General features: G+C 50.0%; 1 protein-coding gene across 2 annotated transcripts in view; it reads right to left on the bottom strand.

The window, feature by feature from the left end:
- Nucleotides 1–2,317: 2,317 nt before the first annotated feature.
- Nucleotides 2,318–19,172, bottom strand: part of CA14 (carbonic anhydrase 14) — a 29,077-nt gene continuing 12,222 nt past the window's right edge. The window contains exons 4-11 of one of the 2 annotated variants that reach the window (XM_063145742.1): nt 17,851–17,993; nt 15,635–15,730; nt 12,961–13,027; nt 10,261–10,418; nt 8,276–8,402; nt 7,945–7,965; nt 6,290–6,374; nt 2,318–3,062 (exon numbers count right to left, since the gene is read on the bottom strand). In XM_063145742.1, coding sequence (XP_063001812.1) covers nt 2,993–3,062; nt 6,290–6,374; nt 7,945–7,965; nt 8,276–8,402; nt 10,261–10,418; nt 12,961–13,027; nt 15,635–15,730; nt 17,851–17,993 — 767 coding nt within the window. In that variant the 3' untranslated portion in view covers nt 2,318–2,992. Of the gene's footprint in view, nt 3,063–6,237; nt 6,375–7,944; nt 7,966–8,275; nt 8,403–10,260; nt 10,419–12,960; nt 13,028–15,634; nt 15,731–17,850; nt 17,994–19,172 lie in introns of both variants that reach the window. The other variant, XM_063145743.1, reaches the window with a different exon arrangement.

Raw genomic sequence — 19,172 nt, forward strand, 5'->3', positions numbered from 1 at the left:
AGGATGTTTTTTGTCTGAAACGCGTAGGCCCCTTCATTAAACTGTTTTCATCCCAATAATATTTTGCAAAGACTGTCCTTGGTTCCGCCCCTGCCTTCGGCTTGTAATTTTCACTCCCTCACGGGGTTTCCCTTCTCTTTTTGCACCTGTTCTACACCAGGCAGCTTTCAGCAGGGGGGCAGAATGGGATGGGAATGGTGGAACAGATCACATGATCCGCTTTGAGCCTTGGGGCAAAGGGATTTCGGGACGGAGGCCGGGGTGTGTGTGTCCCTCCACCCTCGGAGTTGCAAAACTAGTACAGCTCAGGCATCTCCACCTTGCATGCCACCAAGTTCTCTGAACCAGAGAGAGGTGAAAATCAAAACCCTTGGCTAGAGGCCTCCGGTTTATGTCCCGCCGGGAATGCGGCAAGCGATGCTTCTGTCCTGGCACAAGCTCAGCATTCCTCACCCGCAGGCTGGCTGGTGTGGAATTTGGCGGCTTCCCTTCCCGGAGTCCCACGTCTGCAAAGACTGAGAAGTTGCAGGTTCTTTTGGCTCCTGCTTCCTTATAGATTTGTCTCGAGTGACCCAGGGAGGTGTGGGATTTCTCAGTGGGGGTTCTGCGTCCCTTCACATGGGCAAAACCCTGCTGTTCTAGATACCGATGAGGAGAGATTGAAACAACTGGGCATGTTTAGCCTTGAGAAGAGAAGGCTGAGGGGAGACCTGAGAGCACTCTTCAAGGACTTGAAAGGTTGTCACACGGAGGAGGGCCGGGATCTCTTCTCAATCACTACCACAAGATGTAGTGATGGCCACCAATCTGGATGGCTTTAAAAGGGGGTTGGATAAATTCCTGGAGGCAAGGAATGGCTCCTAGCCCTGATGGTTGTGTGCTATCTCCAGTATCAAAGGCAGTAAGCCTGTGTGCACCAGTTGCTGGGGAACATGGGTGGGAGGGTGCAGTTGCACCATGTCCTGCTTGTTCCTCCCTGGCCGATGGCTGGTTGGCCACTGTGTGAACAGAGTGCTGGACTAAATGGACCCTTGGTCTGATCCAGCATTAGGGCTCTTCTTATATTCTTTTGTTCTTATGACTTTTCCACAAGGCAGGTTACGTTCACACCACACGACAACCCTTGCTCAAGGTTGAGTCTGGGTTGAGTGTGAGTTGTGGTTGAAACGTGGGTCGTTGTGTTGTGAGATCCCATGGGGCGTTAGTCCCAAACAGCCCACAGTTCACAACCCAAAAGCAAACCATGGCTTTTCTTCACGGCTTGTTCGTAGTTAACAGCCCTTGGCTTGTTAGTGTGGCTGGGTTCGCACCACCAACAGCCCACGTTTCAAGCACAACCCCCACTCAACCCAGACTCAACCTTGAGTATGGGTTCTCAGGTTGTGTGAACCCAGTCAATAAATGACACGTAATGTAAGAGCTCAACCAGAGCTCTTAAGTTCTTATCCCAGAGTGCAGGACACAGAATCATGGGCTCAAGTGACAGGAAGCCAGATTCCAGCTGGACATCAGGAAAAACCTCCTGACGGTTAGAGCAGTATGACAAAACATCAGGAAAAACTTCCTGACTGTTAGAGCAGTACAACAATGGAACCCATGACCTTGGGAGGTGGTGGGCTCTCCCACACTTGAGGCCTTCAAGAGGCAGCTGGGCAGCCATCTGTTAGGAATGCTTGAAGGTGGGTTTCTGCATTGAGCAGGGGGGTGGACTCGATGGCCTTAGAGGCCCCTTCCAACTCTTCTGTGGTTCTAAATGTACACACAAGGGCACCAGGTTGGAGCAGGCTGAAATCACATGCTCTCCCACCCATTTCCTTTACTCTTTATCCTTTAAGATGGTGCATTTCAACCTGCTTTCCCTGGAAGTTTAGCCAGGCCTCTTCCGTTGGAAGCTTTGATCTCAGCGTTGGATGCATCCGAAGGGGCCTGTGGGGTTTATGTGGGGTGACGTCTCGTTCCTCCACCAGTGACCCCAGAATCCTCTCCCAGGCAAGTACTTAAACCAGCGGTGAAGGTTTTGCTCAGTTTGGGAGGCGTCCGCTGCTTCGGCGATCAGAAAACAATCTCTTTTGTGGGTTATAGTTTATCTTTGTGGGTCTTGGAAGAGATTACGAAATGACCTCAGCTAGGACGAACGAGCCCTGAAGAACATCTGTGTGCATGCACACGCCCCGGTCTGAGCAAAATACAACATAATTTGGACCCGCCGGCTTCCGTCTTTCCCCGAATGGATTCCCGTCCCTCGTTTTTCCGTCTCATCCTCCAGAAGGGCAAAAGCAGAACACAAGTCATTGGGCAAAAAAAACCACAACCGGACTTTATTTCTTACGTGGCGGGGCGAAAACGGCTCCTCCCGGCGTTCCTAATCTCCAAGGAGGTTCCGACCGGGATTTTTAAATCGAGGTGCCCCCGTGCATGTCTTAAAAAGGGAAGAGGGGAAAATATAACTCCTGTGTGTAAAGGAAGTGGGAACGGTGCACGCCAGTACCTGTCCATTTACGAAGTTTGACCTCATTGTAGGATCCTTGGACAGGGGGCGGGGGGGGGGACCTCCTTGTGGCTACAATATGGGACAATCTTCTCCAACCTGGCCCTGGGAATGAAGGGAGAAGTGGGAGGCAGGTTGAGGAAAGATTTCAGCATGCTTAACCCTAGCTGCTTCTTAAATATTACATTTGCAATGGACGCCGGACACCGTCACGTCTGCAGCTGAAATCAAACAGGGCTTCCTTCCGGCAAGCTTCTAGTTCTCATTGAGGTTTTCAATTTGGAGACCCAACCAGCTCTTTTCTATGCTACAGGGGTGGGTGGGTGGGTTTTCCCGTGCCATCTCGAATTTTCCCACTCGTGTGGGAAGTTCCCACTGCCTTTTCACCTCCAAGCACCTTGCCCCCCTCCCTCAAAAAAACCAAGTCTATGTAATTCTGGCACTGCAGCCTGGCAGCTAGTGGGGAAAGGTCCGGACAGGCGTCTTGCGTGTCGAGAAGAAGTCTTAATCTGCAACAGCTCGCCGGGAGGAAGACGTGAAGACCACGCCTTTCTGTTCCTGCATCCTTTTCTCCCTGGTTCAGAACGGAGAAAGCAATTGTCAGCAGCGGGGGGGGGGATCCCCCCAAACCTTCCGGGATCCCCAAAACTTGAGTCTACAATCTTTACAGTCAGTCCTTCCCTGACTAGGAGGCCTCCGTATGTGTCTGACTACAGCTCCCATCAGCTCCTGCTGGCATGCTGATGTGACCCTGGGGGGCCACGTTGGGGAAGGCTTCCTCTTCTAGAATTAAAGCAGGGGGGTCCAGGTCAGGGAACTTTTAATCTGCGGGACGGGGAACCTCCGATCTGGGCAAAATCTAGCCAGCTTTGGGTCCGGATCCTGCTCTCTGGAATTGCCTGGCTGTCTATGCTTCCTTGCTGGGAGGTTTCCTGGCTGTCTGTGCTGTTTTAAAAGCTCAAAATCATAGAATGGTGGAGTTGGAAGGGACCCCAAGGATCACCTAGTCCAACCCTCTGCAATGTGCAGGAAAAACGATTCAGGCATCCAGGAGAGGCGGCCGTCCAGCCTCTTCTTAAAAACCTCCAGAGATGGAGAACCCACAACTTCTGTAGGGTGTGTGTGTGTGTCTCACCGTTGCACAGATCGTACCGTCAGGGAGTTTCCCCTTATGGAAGGAAAGGAACCTCTCGTGCAAGTACTGAGTCATTACTGACTCTTGGAGGGACGCCAGCTTTCGCTGACGTTTTCTTGGTAGGCCTTATCGTGGGGTGGTTTGCCGTTGCCTTCCCTGGCCGTGATTACCTTTCCCCCAGCTAGCTGGGTACTCATTTTACCGACCTTGGGAGGATGGAAGGCTGAGTCGACCCGAGCCGGCTGCCTGAAACCAGCTTCCGCTGAGATTGAACTCAGGCAGTGGGGAGAGTTTCAGCTGCAGGAACTGCTGCTTTACCGCTCTAGCTGTAACTTATACCCATCATTTCGGGTCCTAATTTCTGTGGCCATGGAAAATGGTTCTTGACCGTCTTCCCTGTGGCAAACTTTGATGTCCTGAACTCTGCTTCCCCTCAGCCTCCTTTTCTCCAGACTGAACATCCCAAGTTCCTTCCGCCTGGCCTCAAGTCCCCGGACCCTCTTCGTTGCCTTTCTCTGAACCTGTCCTGTACACGTCCTCTTGGGAATGGGGTGCCCAGAATCGTACACAAGACGGACTTCACGCGCCCTGGATACAATGCTGCTTCGAACACAGCCCAGTATTGTGTTCGCCCTTCTAGCAGCTATTGCTTTCCCACAATTCAAGAAGGACGCAGACAAGCTGGAGCGTGTTCAGAGGAGGGCAACCAGGAGGATCAGGGGTCTGGAAACAAAGCCCTATGAAGAGAGACTGAAAGAACTGGGCATGTTTAGCCTGGAGAAGAGAAGATTGAGGGGAGACATGATAGCACTCTTCAAATACTTAAAAGATTGTCACACAGAGGAGGGCCAGGATCTCTTCTCAATCCTCCCAGAGTGCAGGACACGGAATAATGGGCTCAAGTTAAAGGAAGCCAGATTCCAGCTAGACATCAGGAAAAACTTCCTGACTGTTAGAGCAGTACGACAATGGAACCAGTGACCTAGGAAGGTGGTGGGCTCTCCCACACTAGAGGCCTTCACGAGGCAGCTGGACAACCATCTGCCGGGGATGCTTTAGGGTGGATTCCTGCACTGAGCAGGGGGTTGGACTGGATGGCCTTGTAGGCCCCTTCCAACTCTGCTATTCTATGATTCTGTTGTTTACTTCCTGGCAGGAAAAGCTTCAAGCTAAAGTATTTTGGTGATTTTGGCCCTGCCCTTCCGGCCCCGTCTGAAATTCAGCCCCTCCCACCAAGAGTTTCTCCGAAATGGATTTTCAGAGGTTTAAATCCTGTGCCCCCTGCCCTATCCTTAACAGCCTCTGTCCATGCTACAGAAGGGAACATTTTCTGCTGGGACCCTGATCCAAGGCTGCAAGCAGCAGGGCCTTTTCTGTGACTGCCCCTTCTTTTCCGTCTGCCAGAGGACGAGCAGGGCCATAAATAATGCAGTTCTGCGGTGCGTGGAGCCGCGCACCCCTCCCGTCTCATTGCTCATCCATTTCTTGGGGTGGCCTTGAATTTCCCGGGTGAAGATCAAGCATGTTTAAATACGATAAGGGGGAGAAAGGGTTTTCTCTTCTCCCGCCAATGCCAACTTTTATAAACCACTGACTCCCCTCAACCTGGTGTCCACCCAGGTTTGCACTACAACCCCCAGCATACCTGACCATTGGCCCTGCCGGCTGGGGTAGATGGGGGTTGAAGTCTGAAACATCTGGAGGGTGTCAGGTTGAGAATGGCTGCTTTACCTTTCGTTAATTGACTCTTTTCTAAACTTAAGGAAAATTTCCACCAGTTCATGTCCCCCTCCATGGTGACTTTTCAGCCATCCCTCTGTTTTTAGGGGGTGTCCATTCCTTTACCCCACACTGCAAGGGCTTAGAATTGTAGCCGGCATACAAGCAAAAAGACTTGTGTTCCCTCCCTTACTCAAACCATCATAGATCTCTTGTTGGGGGGGTGGGGAGGCATGGTTAGAACTTTTTATTTTATTTTTACTCTGTAATTGTTAATGTTTTTATTGTATTTTTGATTATGATGATAATAATATTTATTTCCCGCCTTTTCCCCAGTACTGAGACTCAGTGCGGTTCACAAGATTAAAACATAAATTTACAAACGTTAAAATAGAATTAAATCCGCAGTAAAATTAAAAACCTTTAATTTTTTTTTAAAAAGTGGTAACAATTTTTTTTTTTAAAAAAAAATCCAACATATTAATGCAGGTCCACACTATTTGGATAAGCTTGCCAGAACAAAAAAGTTTTTGCCTGCCTCCGAAAGTGTAACAAGGAGGGAAGCCAGCCTAGCCTCCCTGGGAAGAGAGGTCCAGAACCCTGGAGCAGCCACCAAGAAGGCTCCGTCCTGCGCTCCCACCAGGCGTGCCTGTGATGGTGGGGTGACCGAGAGAAGGGCCTCTCCTGAAGATCTCAGGGTGTGGGCAGGATGGTAAGGGAAAATACGTTCTTTTCAATAACCTGGACCCATGATGTATATGTATTGTTTTGCTGTTTCAATCCATCTTAGTTGTGCATGTAAACTACCCTGAGTGACAGTTTTTTGGTAGAAAGGTGGGATACACATTTTAAAAAACAAAAACTTTCCCTCTCTTTACGGTTAACCAGGGGATACCTCCTGCGGGTAGAAGGGAACGGCTCGCCTCCCGTGACCGCCTGCGTCTCACCGTATTCTTTTCGCCACAATCCATCCGGCGAGAAAGATGCCCAGGCAACTCAAGAGCACACCAAAAATGATGGCGGTGATCTCAGCTGGAAGGAGAGAGAGGGAAGGAGAAAGAGGCACCCGAATCCACCGGCAACATTCAGGAGTCATGCGAGGGGAAGGGATGCACATCAAAGTTATAAAGCCTCCTCGCTGAGGACTAGTACCATAAAGAGACCGAGTGTGAGCCAAGAAGCACCCTGGTGAAAATCTCACCTCTAGCTTTATTGGGAAGCCGCCATTCTGGGATTTGAACTTGGATGCCTTGAGATTTGGGTTTTTTTAAAACTTTATTTTGCACACTTATTTGAAATCCTAAATTGAGAGGATAGAAGCCACTATTCACTCTCCTTGCCGCCCACTGCATGGTACCGTTATCCTAAGGAGAAGGTGCCGTTAATAAAATTCCCCTTCCTTGCAACTTGCACATCCTTCTCCATCTTTTCTTCACTCTGCATTTGTCCTTCCGCCCTGGCCCTTCGCTTCTCTACCTCTTCCGCTCTCCTTTCCCAGTCCTCAGCCGGCCCCTCTAATATCCCCCTGCACCAAGGGCCTGTGGGAGATTTTAATGTCAGCCAAACCGACAACTTTCCCTTCCCTCTCAGAGGCTGGACGGCAGATGCTCTGCACAATCTGGAGTGACTATGAACATTCCGTGACGCTTCAGCCAACCCGCTTCGTTGCCACAGGCGTGATCCCGTACGGATTGCGGCAGTTGGCTCTTCGTGCTTTCCGGTTCCGGCGTTAAATCGCGGAAAGCGCTCAAACGAGGCTTGCAGTTCAACCTGTGAGCATCAGGGCTGTGCAGGACACCCCCCCGATCCACCTCAGAGGCCGATTCGGAGCCCCCGAAGCAGCCCCGATCTGCCTCAGGGCTGCCTTTGGGGTTCCTGACCCGCCTTGGTGCTGAAGCCGAGGCAAAATTTGGGCCCTCCAAGGCGACTCAGAGTTTTCTAGGTGCCGGCTCTCCCTACTTACCTGGTGGAGGCACCAGGTAAGTCCCCCTCCTCCACTTACCTGCACCCACTGTCCGCTGCCGCCGGCTCATGTCCGGCGGCTTCCACTCTGATGACGCTGAAGCCAGGCTTCAGCATCGTCGGAGTGGAAGCTGCCAGACGCAAGCCGGTGGTGGCGGAAGCAGGTAAGGGAGGGAGGGGAGCTTACCTGCATCGGCCGGCCTTCGCCTGAACCGCTTCGGATCCGGTTCAGAAGGGTCCGAACCACTCCGATCCGCTTCAGATTCGGGGTTCTCATCCACAGCCCTAGTGAGCATCCCACCTGGTTTGGGCGCCTGGGATACGCTAAATCGGGGAAGGCTAGTCTCTGCTCATGTCTGGATCTTCAAGGTGTCCCCAAACCTGACTGCATGGCTTCAGGTTTCCCTCGTTGGAGCTGGGATACGGGGAAATTGTAAACAAGCTGTTCTATACTTCGCTTTTGAGCGAGCTTGCTGGTACAAAAATATCCCTTTTTTTTTGTAAATTCGTGCGGCTAAAGCAGTGCTGATAGGGTCAAACTTTTGCCAGCTGCTCTAAATGCCACATTTTTCTCCTAGGCAGCCCCTCTCCCCTCCTCCCCCCCCCCCCCGTGATGCCACCCACTCTGACCCCCATATACCTGCAGAATATCCTGACGGCCCTGTAAGGCAAAGGAGAAAGAAACATTGAGACAAGAGCTGGTCTCTGCACAGGGGTGTCGCAGGAAATGAAGTGCAGGCACTCATCATGACAGTCCCCATAGCCACGCCCCCTAACGTAGGCAGTGGTGTTGATGCACGTCAACAAACCAGTCCTTGCCATTTTATCACGCTGGGAGATCGCTCCTCAAGCTACTGGGTCCGGATGTTTTTTAAGTCCCGTGGACGTCTGAGATGGAATACGTTAAGCCTGGAAGGCTCTCTGTATGTTCCCCCCACCCCCCTCCCGGGCAGAACTCTCGACATGCTCACCGGTTGGGAAGGACGAAAACACCACTCGCTGGTTCAGCAGTTGCAGAGACCGGAAGTTATCCGCTAGAAGCACTGGGGGGGTGTCCTCTTCTGCCGTAGAATAAATGGATCTCTGCAGCTTCTGCAGCTGGAAAGACGGGGGCAGAAAGTGAGGCAAAAGTTCCCCACCGCCGTACCGGGCCGGACTCGGTTGCTACAGGTTCCACAGGCGTGTTTGGATCACAACGCCCAACTTTCCAACATTTGCCCTGCAGGCTGGGGCTGATGGAAGCTGGAGTCCAACGACATCTGCAGGACCAAGAGGTTCCTGCTGGGAATATTGCAACCTCGTCTGCAAGTTGCTGGAAGGGGGCAGTGTTGCACTTGGTTCACTCATGGGGATTTTGAACACAGCTAGGATTTCTATAGCTTACAGTGTGGTTTCCTGGAACTTTTCCCCCTTTTGCGCCTCCCCTTCCTCTCCACATCCTCTCTTTTTGACTTCCAGCATTGCAGGGAGCTCATGTGTTCGCTCTCTTGCGCCTCCAACACAAAATGGACTGAACAAACTCTTTTGAAACCCTACACTGTACCTGCATTGTATATGCAAGAATACTTGTGAGTGGAACTGTTTCCTTCACTGAAGAAGGGTATGGTCTCCTTTTATTATGCTATGATCGCCCCTGTGCACATATGGGGCTGGTAAATGCTCAGAGCTTCGCTTCATGAGAGACTTATTGCATGCTCGTGATTGGCCACTCATGGAAGTTTGCGGGTCTTTTACATGATGCCATCAACCTCCAGGATGTCTCCTACACTTTCCAATGCTAATCTTGCTTTTTTTAAAAAAAAACAACCCAGAAATAATGCAGTATTTAAATAACCATTGGATGTCTCCATTGTGTTAAACTGGTGTAATGTTCTAATTCCACCACTAAATGGTGCTGTTTCATTTAATTTAATAGCACTGCCCAGAGGTTTTCAATTCAAAATGATGTGGTTGCCGTCTAAAGGAGCGAGTAGTGAATGCAGAAAGACTCCAGAAGAAAAAAACCTGGTAAGAACATGGGTTTCCCCCCACACACACTTAATGTAGAAATCCCCTCATTCTGTTTTGCTTTTTTTCTCTGCTAATTGCCTTTCTAACAGGAGGAGTCATTACTAAATAATCCCATCAGTTTTCCGCCTCTGCAACGTGCCATGTGCTTAAACTCTAGGCCCTAAAGCATTCCCCATGTAACATAGAATCATAGAATCATATAACAGCAGAGTTGGAAGGGGCCTACAAGGCCATCTAGTCCAACCCCTTGGTCAATGCAAGGACATCACGGGGGTTTCTGAACCTGCCACTGCTCAGCTGTTCAGTGAGCAAGGCGAAAGGAGCAAGGAATGAGAGAGCAAAGGGGAAAAGGTCTGGGAAGACGGAAGAAGGTTCGGCAGAGCAGGAAGCGACTCTAGGGTGACCATATGGAAAGGAGGACTGGGCTCCTGTCTCTTTAACAGTTGCCTAGAAAAAGGAATTTCAGCAGGTGTCCTTGGTAGGCATGCAGCCCCTGCTGAAATCCCCTCTTCATCACAACATTTAAACCTGCAGGAGCCCTGCCCTCTTTTGTGTCTGGCCAAGAGGGCAGGGCTCCTGCAGCCTTAACTGTGGTGATGAAGAAGACACCTGCTGAAATTCCCTTTCCTAAGCAACTATGAAAAGATGCAGGAGCCCTGTCCTTTTTTCCATAGGGTCACCCCTTCTGTTTCCCTCTCCCCCCCCCAGCCTCTAGCCTCTGTTTCTCATCCCCCACATCGTGATTAGCTAGGCCCCAGCCATTATGCAACTAGCCGCATCCTCTGTGGGAGCCATTTTGTGGTGGTGCCCGCTGCAGGTTCTCAAATTCCCAAACGTGCCCATGGATCCCACAGAATTGTTGGGGATCCCCGCCTTAGGGCCGGCATGTCCTGAGGAGTCTGAGGAGGCCAGTCTCCGAAGCCCCAAAGGCCGAGGGGAAGGATACCTGGGCGTCGGAGAGGCGGGCCGGCTGTTGGAAGACGGTCCACAGCACGCTCTGGTAGCAGGGCGGGGTGGTCAGTGAGCCGTTGTAGCGGAAGTACTGGCCCAGGTGTGCCGGAAGCAGGTCGCGCACGTTGAAGGCCGACACGGGTTTTTCCTGCTCTGGCCCGTTCAGGAGGCAGGGAAAGGGAGAGAGAGAAAAGGAGAATGAAACACCCGTCTACAAGAGAGATGTGTGGACACAGGAGCCGGCGGTTGGCCGCTCAGGGGTTGTCCGTGCGCTCTGTCAGTTGTGGTCCTCTGGCACCGTTTGGCCGTGGGAGAGGGTCTCCTCTCGATTCCTCCTCCATGTCCGGACTTTTCCTTTAATTACACCTTCCCCAATTTGGTGCCCATGCTGAGGTTTTTGGATTCCCCCCAAATCCCCCAGCCAGCTCCTTCACACGGCGTATGGTTAAACTGCGGAACTCTCTGCCACAGGATGGAGCAAGGACCGCCAACTTGGAGGCGCTTTAAAAGGGGGTTGGGTAGGGTGACCATATGGAAAGGAGGACAAGGCTCCTGTATAGAAAAGGGAATTCCAGCAGGGGTCATTGGCATGCACGTGGCACCTGGTGCAATTCCCTCTTTCTCACAGCAGTTCAAGCTGCAGGAGCCCTGCCCTCTTGACCAGATACAAAAGAGGGCAGGGCTCCTGCAGCTTTATCTGTTGTGATGAAGCGGGACTTTCACCAGGGGCTCCATGCATACAAAGGACACCTGCTGAAATCCCCTTTTCTATACAACTGTTACCAGCTGGTGTTTGGAACTGTTGTTTCTAAATGGATACTGTTGTTTTTATGCTTTTGACGGTTTTAAATTTTGTATACTTTTTTTTTTTTTAATGTTCACCGTTTTTAACTTTTGTCAACCGCCCAGAGAGCTTCAGCTGTGGGGCGCTTTATATATGTGTAATAAATAAATAAATGAATAAATAAAGATCCAGGAGCCCGGTCCTCCTTTCCATGGGGTCACCCTAGGTTACACAAATTCAAGAAGGAGAAGGACATTGATGGCTACTAGTCGTGCTGGCTAGTAGAAGCAGGTGCTGTTGCGTTCATGTGCTGCTTGTGGGCTTCCCCGGGGTAGTGGTGGGTATTTGGTTGGCCACTATACTCACAAAGTGCTGGACCAATGAGTCCTGATCCAGCAGGGATCTTCCAATTTCCTTACCACCTCCCCCCGCCCACTTCGAAAAGGCCCGTCCTCTAAATAGAAATGCAACAAACACATAAATAAAGAATATCTTTTGCTAATAAAATACTCCATCTAGAGGCCTGTGGTGATGGGGAACCCTTCCTAATTTTTTACTTCTTTCATAGAATAGTAGAGTTGGAAGGGGCCTCTAAGGCCATCAAGTCCAACCCCCTGCTCAATGCTGGAATCCGCAGCTGGCTCTTGAAGGCCTCTAGTGTGGGAGAGCCCACCACCTCCCTAGGTCATGGGTTCCATTGTCGTGCTGCTCTAACAGTCAGGACATTTTTCCTGATGCTTTGTCATACTGCCCTAACAGTCAGGACGTTTTTCCTGATGCTTTGTCATACTGCTCTAACAGTCAGGACGTTTTTCCTGATGCTTTGTCATACTGCTCTAACAGTCAGGACGTTTTTCCTGATGCTTTGTCATACTGCTCTAACAGTCAGGACGTTTTTCCTGATGCTTTGTCATACTGCTCTAACAGTCAGGATGTTTTTCCTGATGCTTTGTCATACTGCTCTAACAGTCAGGACGTTTTTCCTGATGCTTTGTCATACTGCTCTAACATATTCCCAATAGAAAGTGGGCAAAGTCTAAGAGCTTTATCACACCAGCGTTATACTGTGCAATCACTGCGAACTGCATGCAAAGGACTCAGAAGTTTTCCACCTTATAAGCTGCTTTGATTGTGAAGTACTCCCAGGCATCCTGTGAACTGCCCAGAGAGCTCCGGCTATTGGGTGGTATAGAAACGTAATAAATAAATAATTGTGCAATAAAGCCAAAAGATTCGCCGTATTTAGCCCCTACATTTGGAGCATATCTTCCAAGCCGCCGCTGGGGCGCAGGAGCAGGATTTTAAAGAAATGCTTACATCTGTGTAAGCTTTAAAGATAAAGACACCAAAATTGGCACAGTAATAGTTATTAGGGAGTGCTTTAAGCACACCAAATTTGAATTGAATCGGGTCATCTGTTGATTTTTTTAATGATTTTTTACATTTCCCCCCTTAAACTCACTTCCTGGTATGCAAAAGATCACTGTCGCCCGGTAGCAAAAACAACCACCAACATGGAAGCTTAGCACTACGGGGATAATCCGAAGGAAGCAGGTATGTGGGATGAAGCTAATAGAATCATAGAACAGTAGAGCTGGAAGGGGCCTCTAAGGCCATCCAGTCCAACCCCCTGCTCAATGCAGGAATCCACCCTAAAGCATCCCTGACAGATGGTTGTCCAGCTGCCTCTTGAAGGCCTCTAGGGTGGGAGAGCCCACAACCTCCCTAGGTCACTGGTTCCATTGTTATACTGCTCTACCAGCCAGGAAGTTTTTCCTGATGTCCAGCCGGAATCTGGCTTCCTGTAACTTGGACCCATTCCCCTGCCACAATCTTTTTCGCGCCTTTCGCACCCTCCTCCGGCTCGTGCCACCTGCCTGCCCTTAACGACCTGGGGACGGGGCGCTTCACCTTTGTACTTGATGTCGTCCAGCTGCTCCAAGATGTGATTGTAGGCAGGGTTCTCCTCGTTGCCGGCCTGCCAGAACAGAAGGGGGAAGATCAGTTAGTTGTGGGTGCCGTCATTGGGTTTATTTCTAGGGCGCACCCTGGTGCACCTGATGCTTGAGAAATCCCTGCTCCGGGGAGATTATAATAGCTGTTTTAATAGTGGGGCAGATAATAAAAGAGCCATGAAACTAAAAGGGAAGGACAGAAAAGGAGAGGGGACGTTATCAAGGGGATAGATGTTAACAGATTTATTTATTTTATTATTGTATTTATATCCTGCCTTTTTCCCTGCAAGGAACCCAAGGTGGCGTACATAATCCTGCTCCTCTCCATTTTATCCTCACAACAACAACCCTGTGAGGTGGGCTGGGTTGAGAGCCTGTGACTGGCCCAAAGTCACCCAGTGGGTTTCCACGGCCCGGATCTCCCGACTCCCCGTCCAACACTTTAGCCACACCGCCACACGGACCTTATAACTGGCTTCCTCCTTGATGTGCTTTCATAGAATCATAGAATAGTCGAATTGGAAGGGGCCTCTAAGGCCATCGAGTCCAACCCCCTGCTCAATGCAGGAATCCACTTGCAGGCAAAGACTTTTTTGTTCCGGCAGGCCTTTGGCGAATAATCGGCCTTTGGCCTTTGGCGAATAATCTGCCTGTGCCAAGGACTTTTAAAACTGTCATTTTAAATGTTTAAATGTTTTAAAATTGGAATTTAACTTTGTAACGTTGTATTTATAGGTTTTAAATTTATACGTTGCAAATTTTGTAATGCCGCCTTGAGGCCCAGCATTGGACAAAAGGCTAGATGATGATGATGATAATAATAATAATAATAATAATAATAATAATAATAATAATGCTCAGGGCCTGGGGTGGACATGATTGCGCCCCATGTACAGAAGCCAGACAGACTGGCTGTTAAACCTTATTTCACTGCTGGCTGCCTATATTGAAGCCAAGGGAAGCAGGTAGCTGATGCAGGGGAGGTTGTGGGACAAGCCTGTACATCTGTCATAAGAACATCAGAAGAGCCCTGATGCTGGATCAGACCAAGGGTCCATCCAGTCCAAGGGTCCATCCAGTTCTCACAGTGGCTGACCAGCCATCGCCTAGGGACCAACAAGGCAGGACATGGTGCAACAGCACCCTCCTACCCATGTTCCCCTGCAACTGGTGCACACAGGCTTACTACCTCGAATACTGGAAATAATAATAATAATAATAATAATAATAATAATAATAAATTTATTTATTACCCGCCTCTCCCTTTGGATCGAGGCGGCGAACAATACCAAATTATAATACATAAAACTGCTTAAAGGAGCATATAAAACCAATACAATATTAAAATAACGATCACAGCATCTTAAAATTCTTAGCTTTAAAATTCATTTGGGTAGGCCTGCCGGAAGAGACTGGTCTTAACGGCTGTCTTAAACTCAGAGAGCGCGTTAAGCTGACGAGTCTCCTCCGGCAGGCCATTCCACAGTCTGGGGGCGGCAGAAGAGAAGGTCCTCTGGGTAGCCCCTGGCAAAGGAAGTGAGGCAGGTGGCTACCAGGAGCAGGGCCTTCTCTGCTCTGGCACCCCGGCTGTGGAATGAGCTCCCTAAGGAGGTTCGCTTGGCACCTACATTATATGCTTTTAGATGCCAGGTGAAGACCTTTTTAGTAGGGATGTGCTCCGCTTCTAATCGGACCGTAGAAGCAGGAGCGGAGCGGGGGGCTTCGCCTGCCCTTAAGGCGGAGGCGAAGAGGATTGGGGGGGCAGCGGAGCGTGGCGAAGAGGATCGAGGTGAAGGCGGATCCTTCGCCTCGATCCGGAGCTCCACCGGAAAGGTAAGTGGGGTTATGCTGCGACGGCGGCAGGGCCCGGTAATCTCCCCCCGCCCTCCTCTCCCTTACCTGCCTCCGTCCGCGGTCCGTCAGCATCTTCAAGGCCATCGAGTCCAACACCCCTGCTCGATGCAGGAATCCACCTTAAAGCATCCCTGACAGATGGTTGTCCAGCTGCCTCTTGAAGGACTCTAGTGTGGGAAAGCCCACAACCTCTCTAGGTAACTGGTTCCTTTGTCGTACTGCTCTAACAGTCAGGAAGTTTTTCCTGATGTCCAGCCAGAATCTGGCTTCCTGTAACTTGAGCCCATGATTCCGTGTCCTGCACTCTGGGAGGTTCGAGAAGAGATCCTCGATCATCCCAGATATGAGAAGCATAGGGGACCAGTGGAAGTATATGAGTTTTCTGCATCAGCGTGGGTAGACTTCGAACTTGCAAGATCTTTTTTCCTCATTTAAAAATAAAAAAGGACTCTCAAGATCTAGCAGCTGAAGCCTGGTGCAACAGACGCACACTTTTGATAAAACAATTCTAAGCTCAGAAATTTGTTGTGTGTACCAGAACTGAGCAGAGCCCTTCCATATACAAAATCCATTACTGGTTACACCCCACCTTCAAGCTTTCTTCATTTTGGCAATAAATTGTTGTTGTTTTTAGGGGTGGGATGGCCGTTTTGTTGCTGTTGCTGTTAAAAGTTGGAAGTCAGAAATCTTGAAAATCACCAGGAAATTGACCAATTTGTAGGAATCTGCCTTCTGCTCATTCTATATGTAATATGGTTCGTATGGCACAAGCTCACCTCTAGAAAAACGCCCAGCACTGCCAGCCCATCCGGCTGGTGTTTCGCCTCGCTCACGTTTGCATATTTGTCCGAGTTGAAATGAACAACGTGAAGCTGAGAGGGAGAGAGAGAGAGAGAGAGAATATTAGAAGTCCAGAATGCAGATTAGGAGTGATTGGAAAATGAATTGAAACAAATTTGGCAAGGCTCCTAATGCCATTATATAAACCTTTGGCATGGGCTGCATTTGGAATGGTTGCTCCTTCTCAAAAAAGGACATTGCAGGGCTGAAAAGGGCAACCGAAATTATCGGGGTGGGGTCGGTGGGTGGGATTCGAGCAACTCCCCTATAGGGACAGGTTAGAGGGGTTTTTTGCGGGGTTTTAGACCAGAAAGAAGACACTAATTTAGACGAGAAAGAAGACACCATTTTAAGCTAGAAAGAAGTCACCATTTTGGGCCAGAAGGAAGTCACCATTTTAGACCAGAAGGAAGTCATCATTTTAGACCAGAAGGAAGTCACCGTTCTAGACCAGAAGGAAGTCACCGTTCTAGACCAGAAGGAAGTCACCGTTCTAGACCAGAAGGAAGTCACCGTTCTAGACCAGAAGGAAGTCACCATTTTAGGCCAGAAGGAAGTCACCGTTCTAGACCAGAAGGAAGTCACCATTTTAGGCCAGAAGGAAGTCACCGTTCTAGACCAGAAGGAAGTCACCGTTCTAGACCAGAAGGAAGTCACCTTTCTAGACCAGAAGGAAATCACCGTTCTAGACCAGAAGGAAGTCACCATTTTAGGCCAGAAGGAAGTCACCGTTCTAGACCAGAAGGAAGTCACCATTTTAGGCCAGAAGGAAGTCACCGTTCTAGACCAGAAGGAAGTCACCGTTCTAGACCAGAAGGAAGTCACCGTTCTAGACCAGAAGGAAGTCACCATTTTAGGCCAGAAGGAAGTCACCGTTCTAGACCAGAAGGAAGTCACCATTTTAGGCCAGAAGGAAGTCACCATTTTAGGCCAGAAAGAAGTCATCATTTTAGACCAGAAGGAAGTCATCGTTTTAGACCAGAAGGAAGTCACCGTTTTAGGCCAAAAGGAAGTCACCATTTTAGACCAGAAAGAAGTCACCATTTCAGACCAGAAGGAAGTCACCTAAGGGTTGGTGTGGGTGCTTTGAAAATGTTGCCTTGGCGTCTCCTCCTCCTTGCTTGGAAGATCCAGATCACCCATTCGCTTCATAATGGCTTGCGCTGGAGGAGAACACCGCCTGGATTGAGTCCTCTGTTATTTATAGGAGGTGATTGCCAGATGGATTCTCTGCTTGGGGGGACTGGAAAATCTCCCACCAATCCTGTCCCCAGCTGACACCCGGGGCCCATGACTCAGTGCGATGTTTCCCACAGGCCTTAAGCCGGTTACAAGTCTGGTGGTGCTGGGTCAGTTGAGGTTTCTCTCTGCTTTTGCCATAAAAATGGGCTTTTATTTCTTTCTCCCTGTCTTCCCTCGCTCCTAATTTTCCGTGTCCCAAGTTGTCCTTGTTAATCCCTCCTCACCCCTCTGTGAACTGGTGGGGGTTAATCCTGACCAAGACCTCCATCCTTCTGGAGCAATTACACAAATTAGCAAGCGTGGCACTGCACTCTTTCGATCCCATGGATGGCAGCGCAGTGCGGTGCTGTAAAATTTGCTACAGCGAAAAAGGCCCAGCTAGATCTGTTACGCATTGTCCATGTGTATATGAAAACGGAATATGTGAGCTATGAGGGATGGGACGCCACTGATGAATAGGGAGTTGAATTTCATGAAACCCCTTAGCCACACAAGCTCAATGAAACCTCCATGGAAAGGGGGCAGTATACCTCTCAATATCATATTCAGTGTGGTGTAGTGGTTAGAGTGTCGGACTGGGGAGACCTGGGTTAAATTCCCCATTCGGCCGTGAAGTGCATTGGGTAACTGGGCCAGCCACAGATTCTCAGCCTAATCTACCTCACAGGGTTGTTGTGAGGATGAAACAGAGAGGTAGAGGATCGTGTAAGCCACCCTTGGGTTCTTTGCTAGAAGGGGGAAAGGGGATATAAATATAATAAATAAAAATAAAATATGCTGGAGATGAACGATAGCGTTTGGACATTCTTTGTGAGCTATCTTTGGGGCGGTATTTGGCTGACCACTGTTGGAGACAGTAAATAAAGGGAGGAGCGTTTCTTATGGCAACTCCAAAGCATTGTGGACTTACCTCTGCTGGGAAGGCCCGACCATCCACCTGGTGCTCAGACCCGTCGGCAGTGCCCTTGCGGCCCCAGTGAAAATGCAGCTGAACCGCCGAGTACATCCTGGGGAGGCCATGCAGGCGCATGCTTTGCGGAAGCGACATTTGCACTGCACGGGAGAGATGCCAAGATGCCATTAGTCCCGGCGTGGATGGGGAGAGGCTGGTTTTACACCCCTAAAGCGCACCAGGGTTATTACCGGGTTCCGGAAGCCGGAAGCCCCCCCAAAGTTCTCAGCCAGCGTTTTCTTTCGTTTTCATTTTAAAAGCAAGTCGCTAGCCCTCAAGGTTGCAAAGATAAGACATGGCAGGGTGCGGGCGGCAGCTGGCCGCGCACCGGAAGCGAGAAGGGTGGGGAGGATTTCCGAAGGGTCGGGATCCCCGTGGCGCCACTCAGAGCGTTTTCCTGCCTCCTCGTGGCCATCAAACGCCATAAAATCTATGCAAACTTTAGGGTAATGATGAGAGAGCTTTGGGGGGTATTTGTGAGGAGTATGTTTCATATGGTTCGGGACAGTGGTCAAGTGATGAGTTTAACGGGGGCGCATAAAATGGCCCCACTAAGGCCTAGCTTCAGAAGATGCAATAAATGTGTGGCGTTTTCGACAGCTGTAGAGTGTTGTCGGGACAACCGGGCTATGGCCGATGTGACTGCTGGCACGTCGAGGCCTAGCGGTGCCTTAGACCGCGGTAATCGGAGGCCTCCGCCTCCCCTTTGTAACAATGCCGTGGTGCCATGGCAACAAGGAAGTGACCGGCAGCTTTATGGCACCAAGGCAATGGAAGCAAACAATGGCCGGCTTTGGCCTTGCCCAACCTGGTGCCCTCCAGATGTTTTGGCCTCCCATAAAGCTGAGCCGGCATGGCCAATGGTCAAGCCTTGTGAGAGAGGTGGTCAAAACCATCTGGAGGTTGGAGAAAGCCAATGGGCTATGGTTCCAACAATTGACCACATTTCATTACCATGGTGGAAGACCACTGTGTGCCTTGGTAGAGAGGCTCGTGGTACCACGGCAAAATGGAAGAGGCCCTGCTTGGTGCCATAGTTGTTATAGGCCTAGGTGGGCCAATGTAGGGCAACTGAAATTATTAAGGGGCTCGCGCATCTCTCCTATGAAGAAAGGTTACATCAACTGGGATTGTTTAGCTTGGAAAAAAGGAGGCTAAGGGGAGAACTGATAGAGGTGTACAGAATTATGCATGGTATGGCGAATGTAGACAGGGAGACATTTTTCTCCCTCTCTCAAAATACTAGAACCCAAAGGGGTCGTTCTGATGAAGCTGGTGGG

This window comes from Elgaria multicarinata, chromosome 21, assembly GCF_023053635.1.
Source record: "Elgaria multicarinata webbii isolate HBS135686 ecotype San Diego chromosome 21, rElgMul1.1.pri, whole genome shotgun sequence".
Lineage (NCBI taxonomy): Eukaryota > Metazoa > Chordata > Lepidosauria > Squamata > Anguidae > Elgaria > Elgaria multicarinata.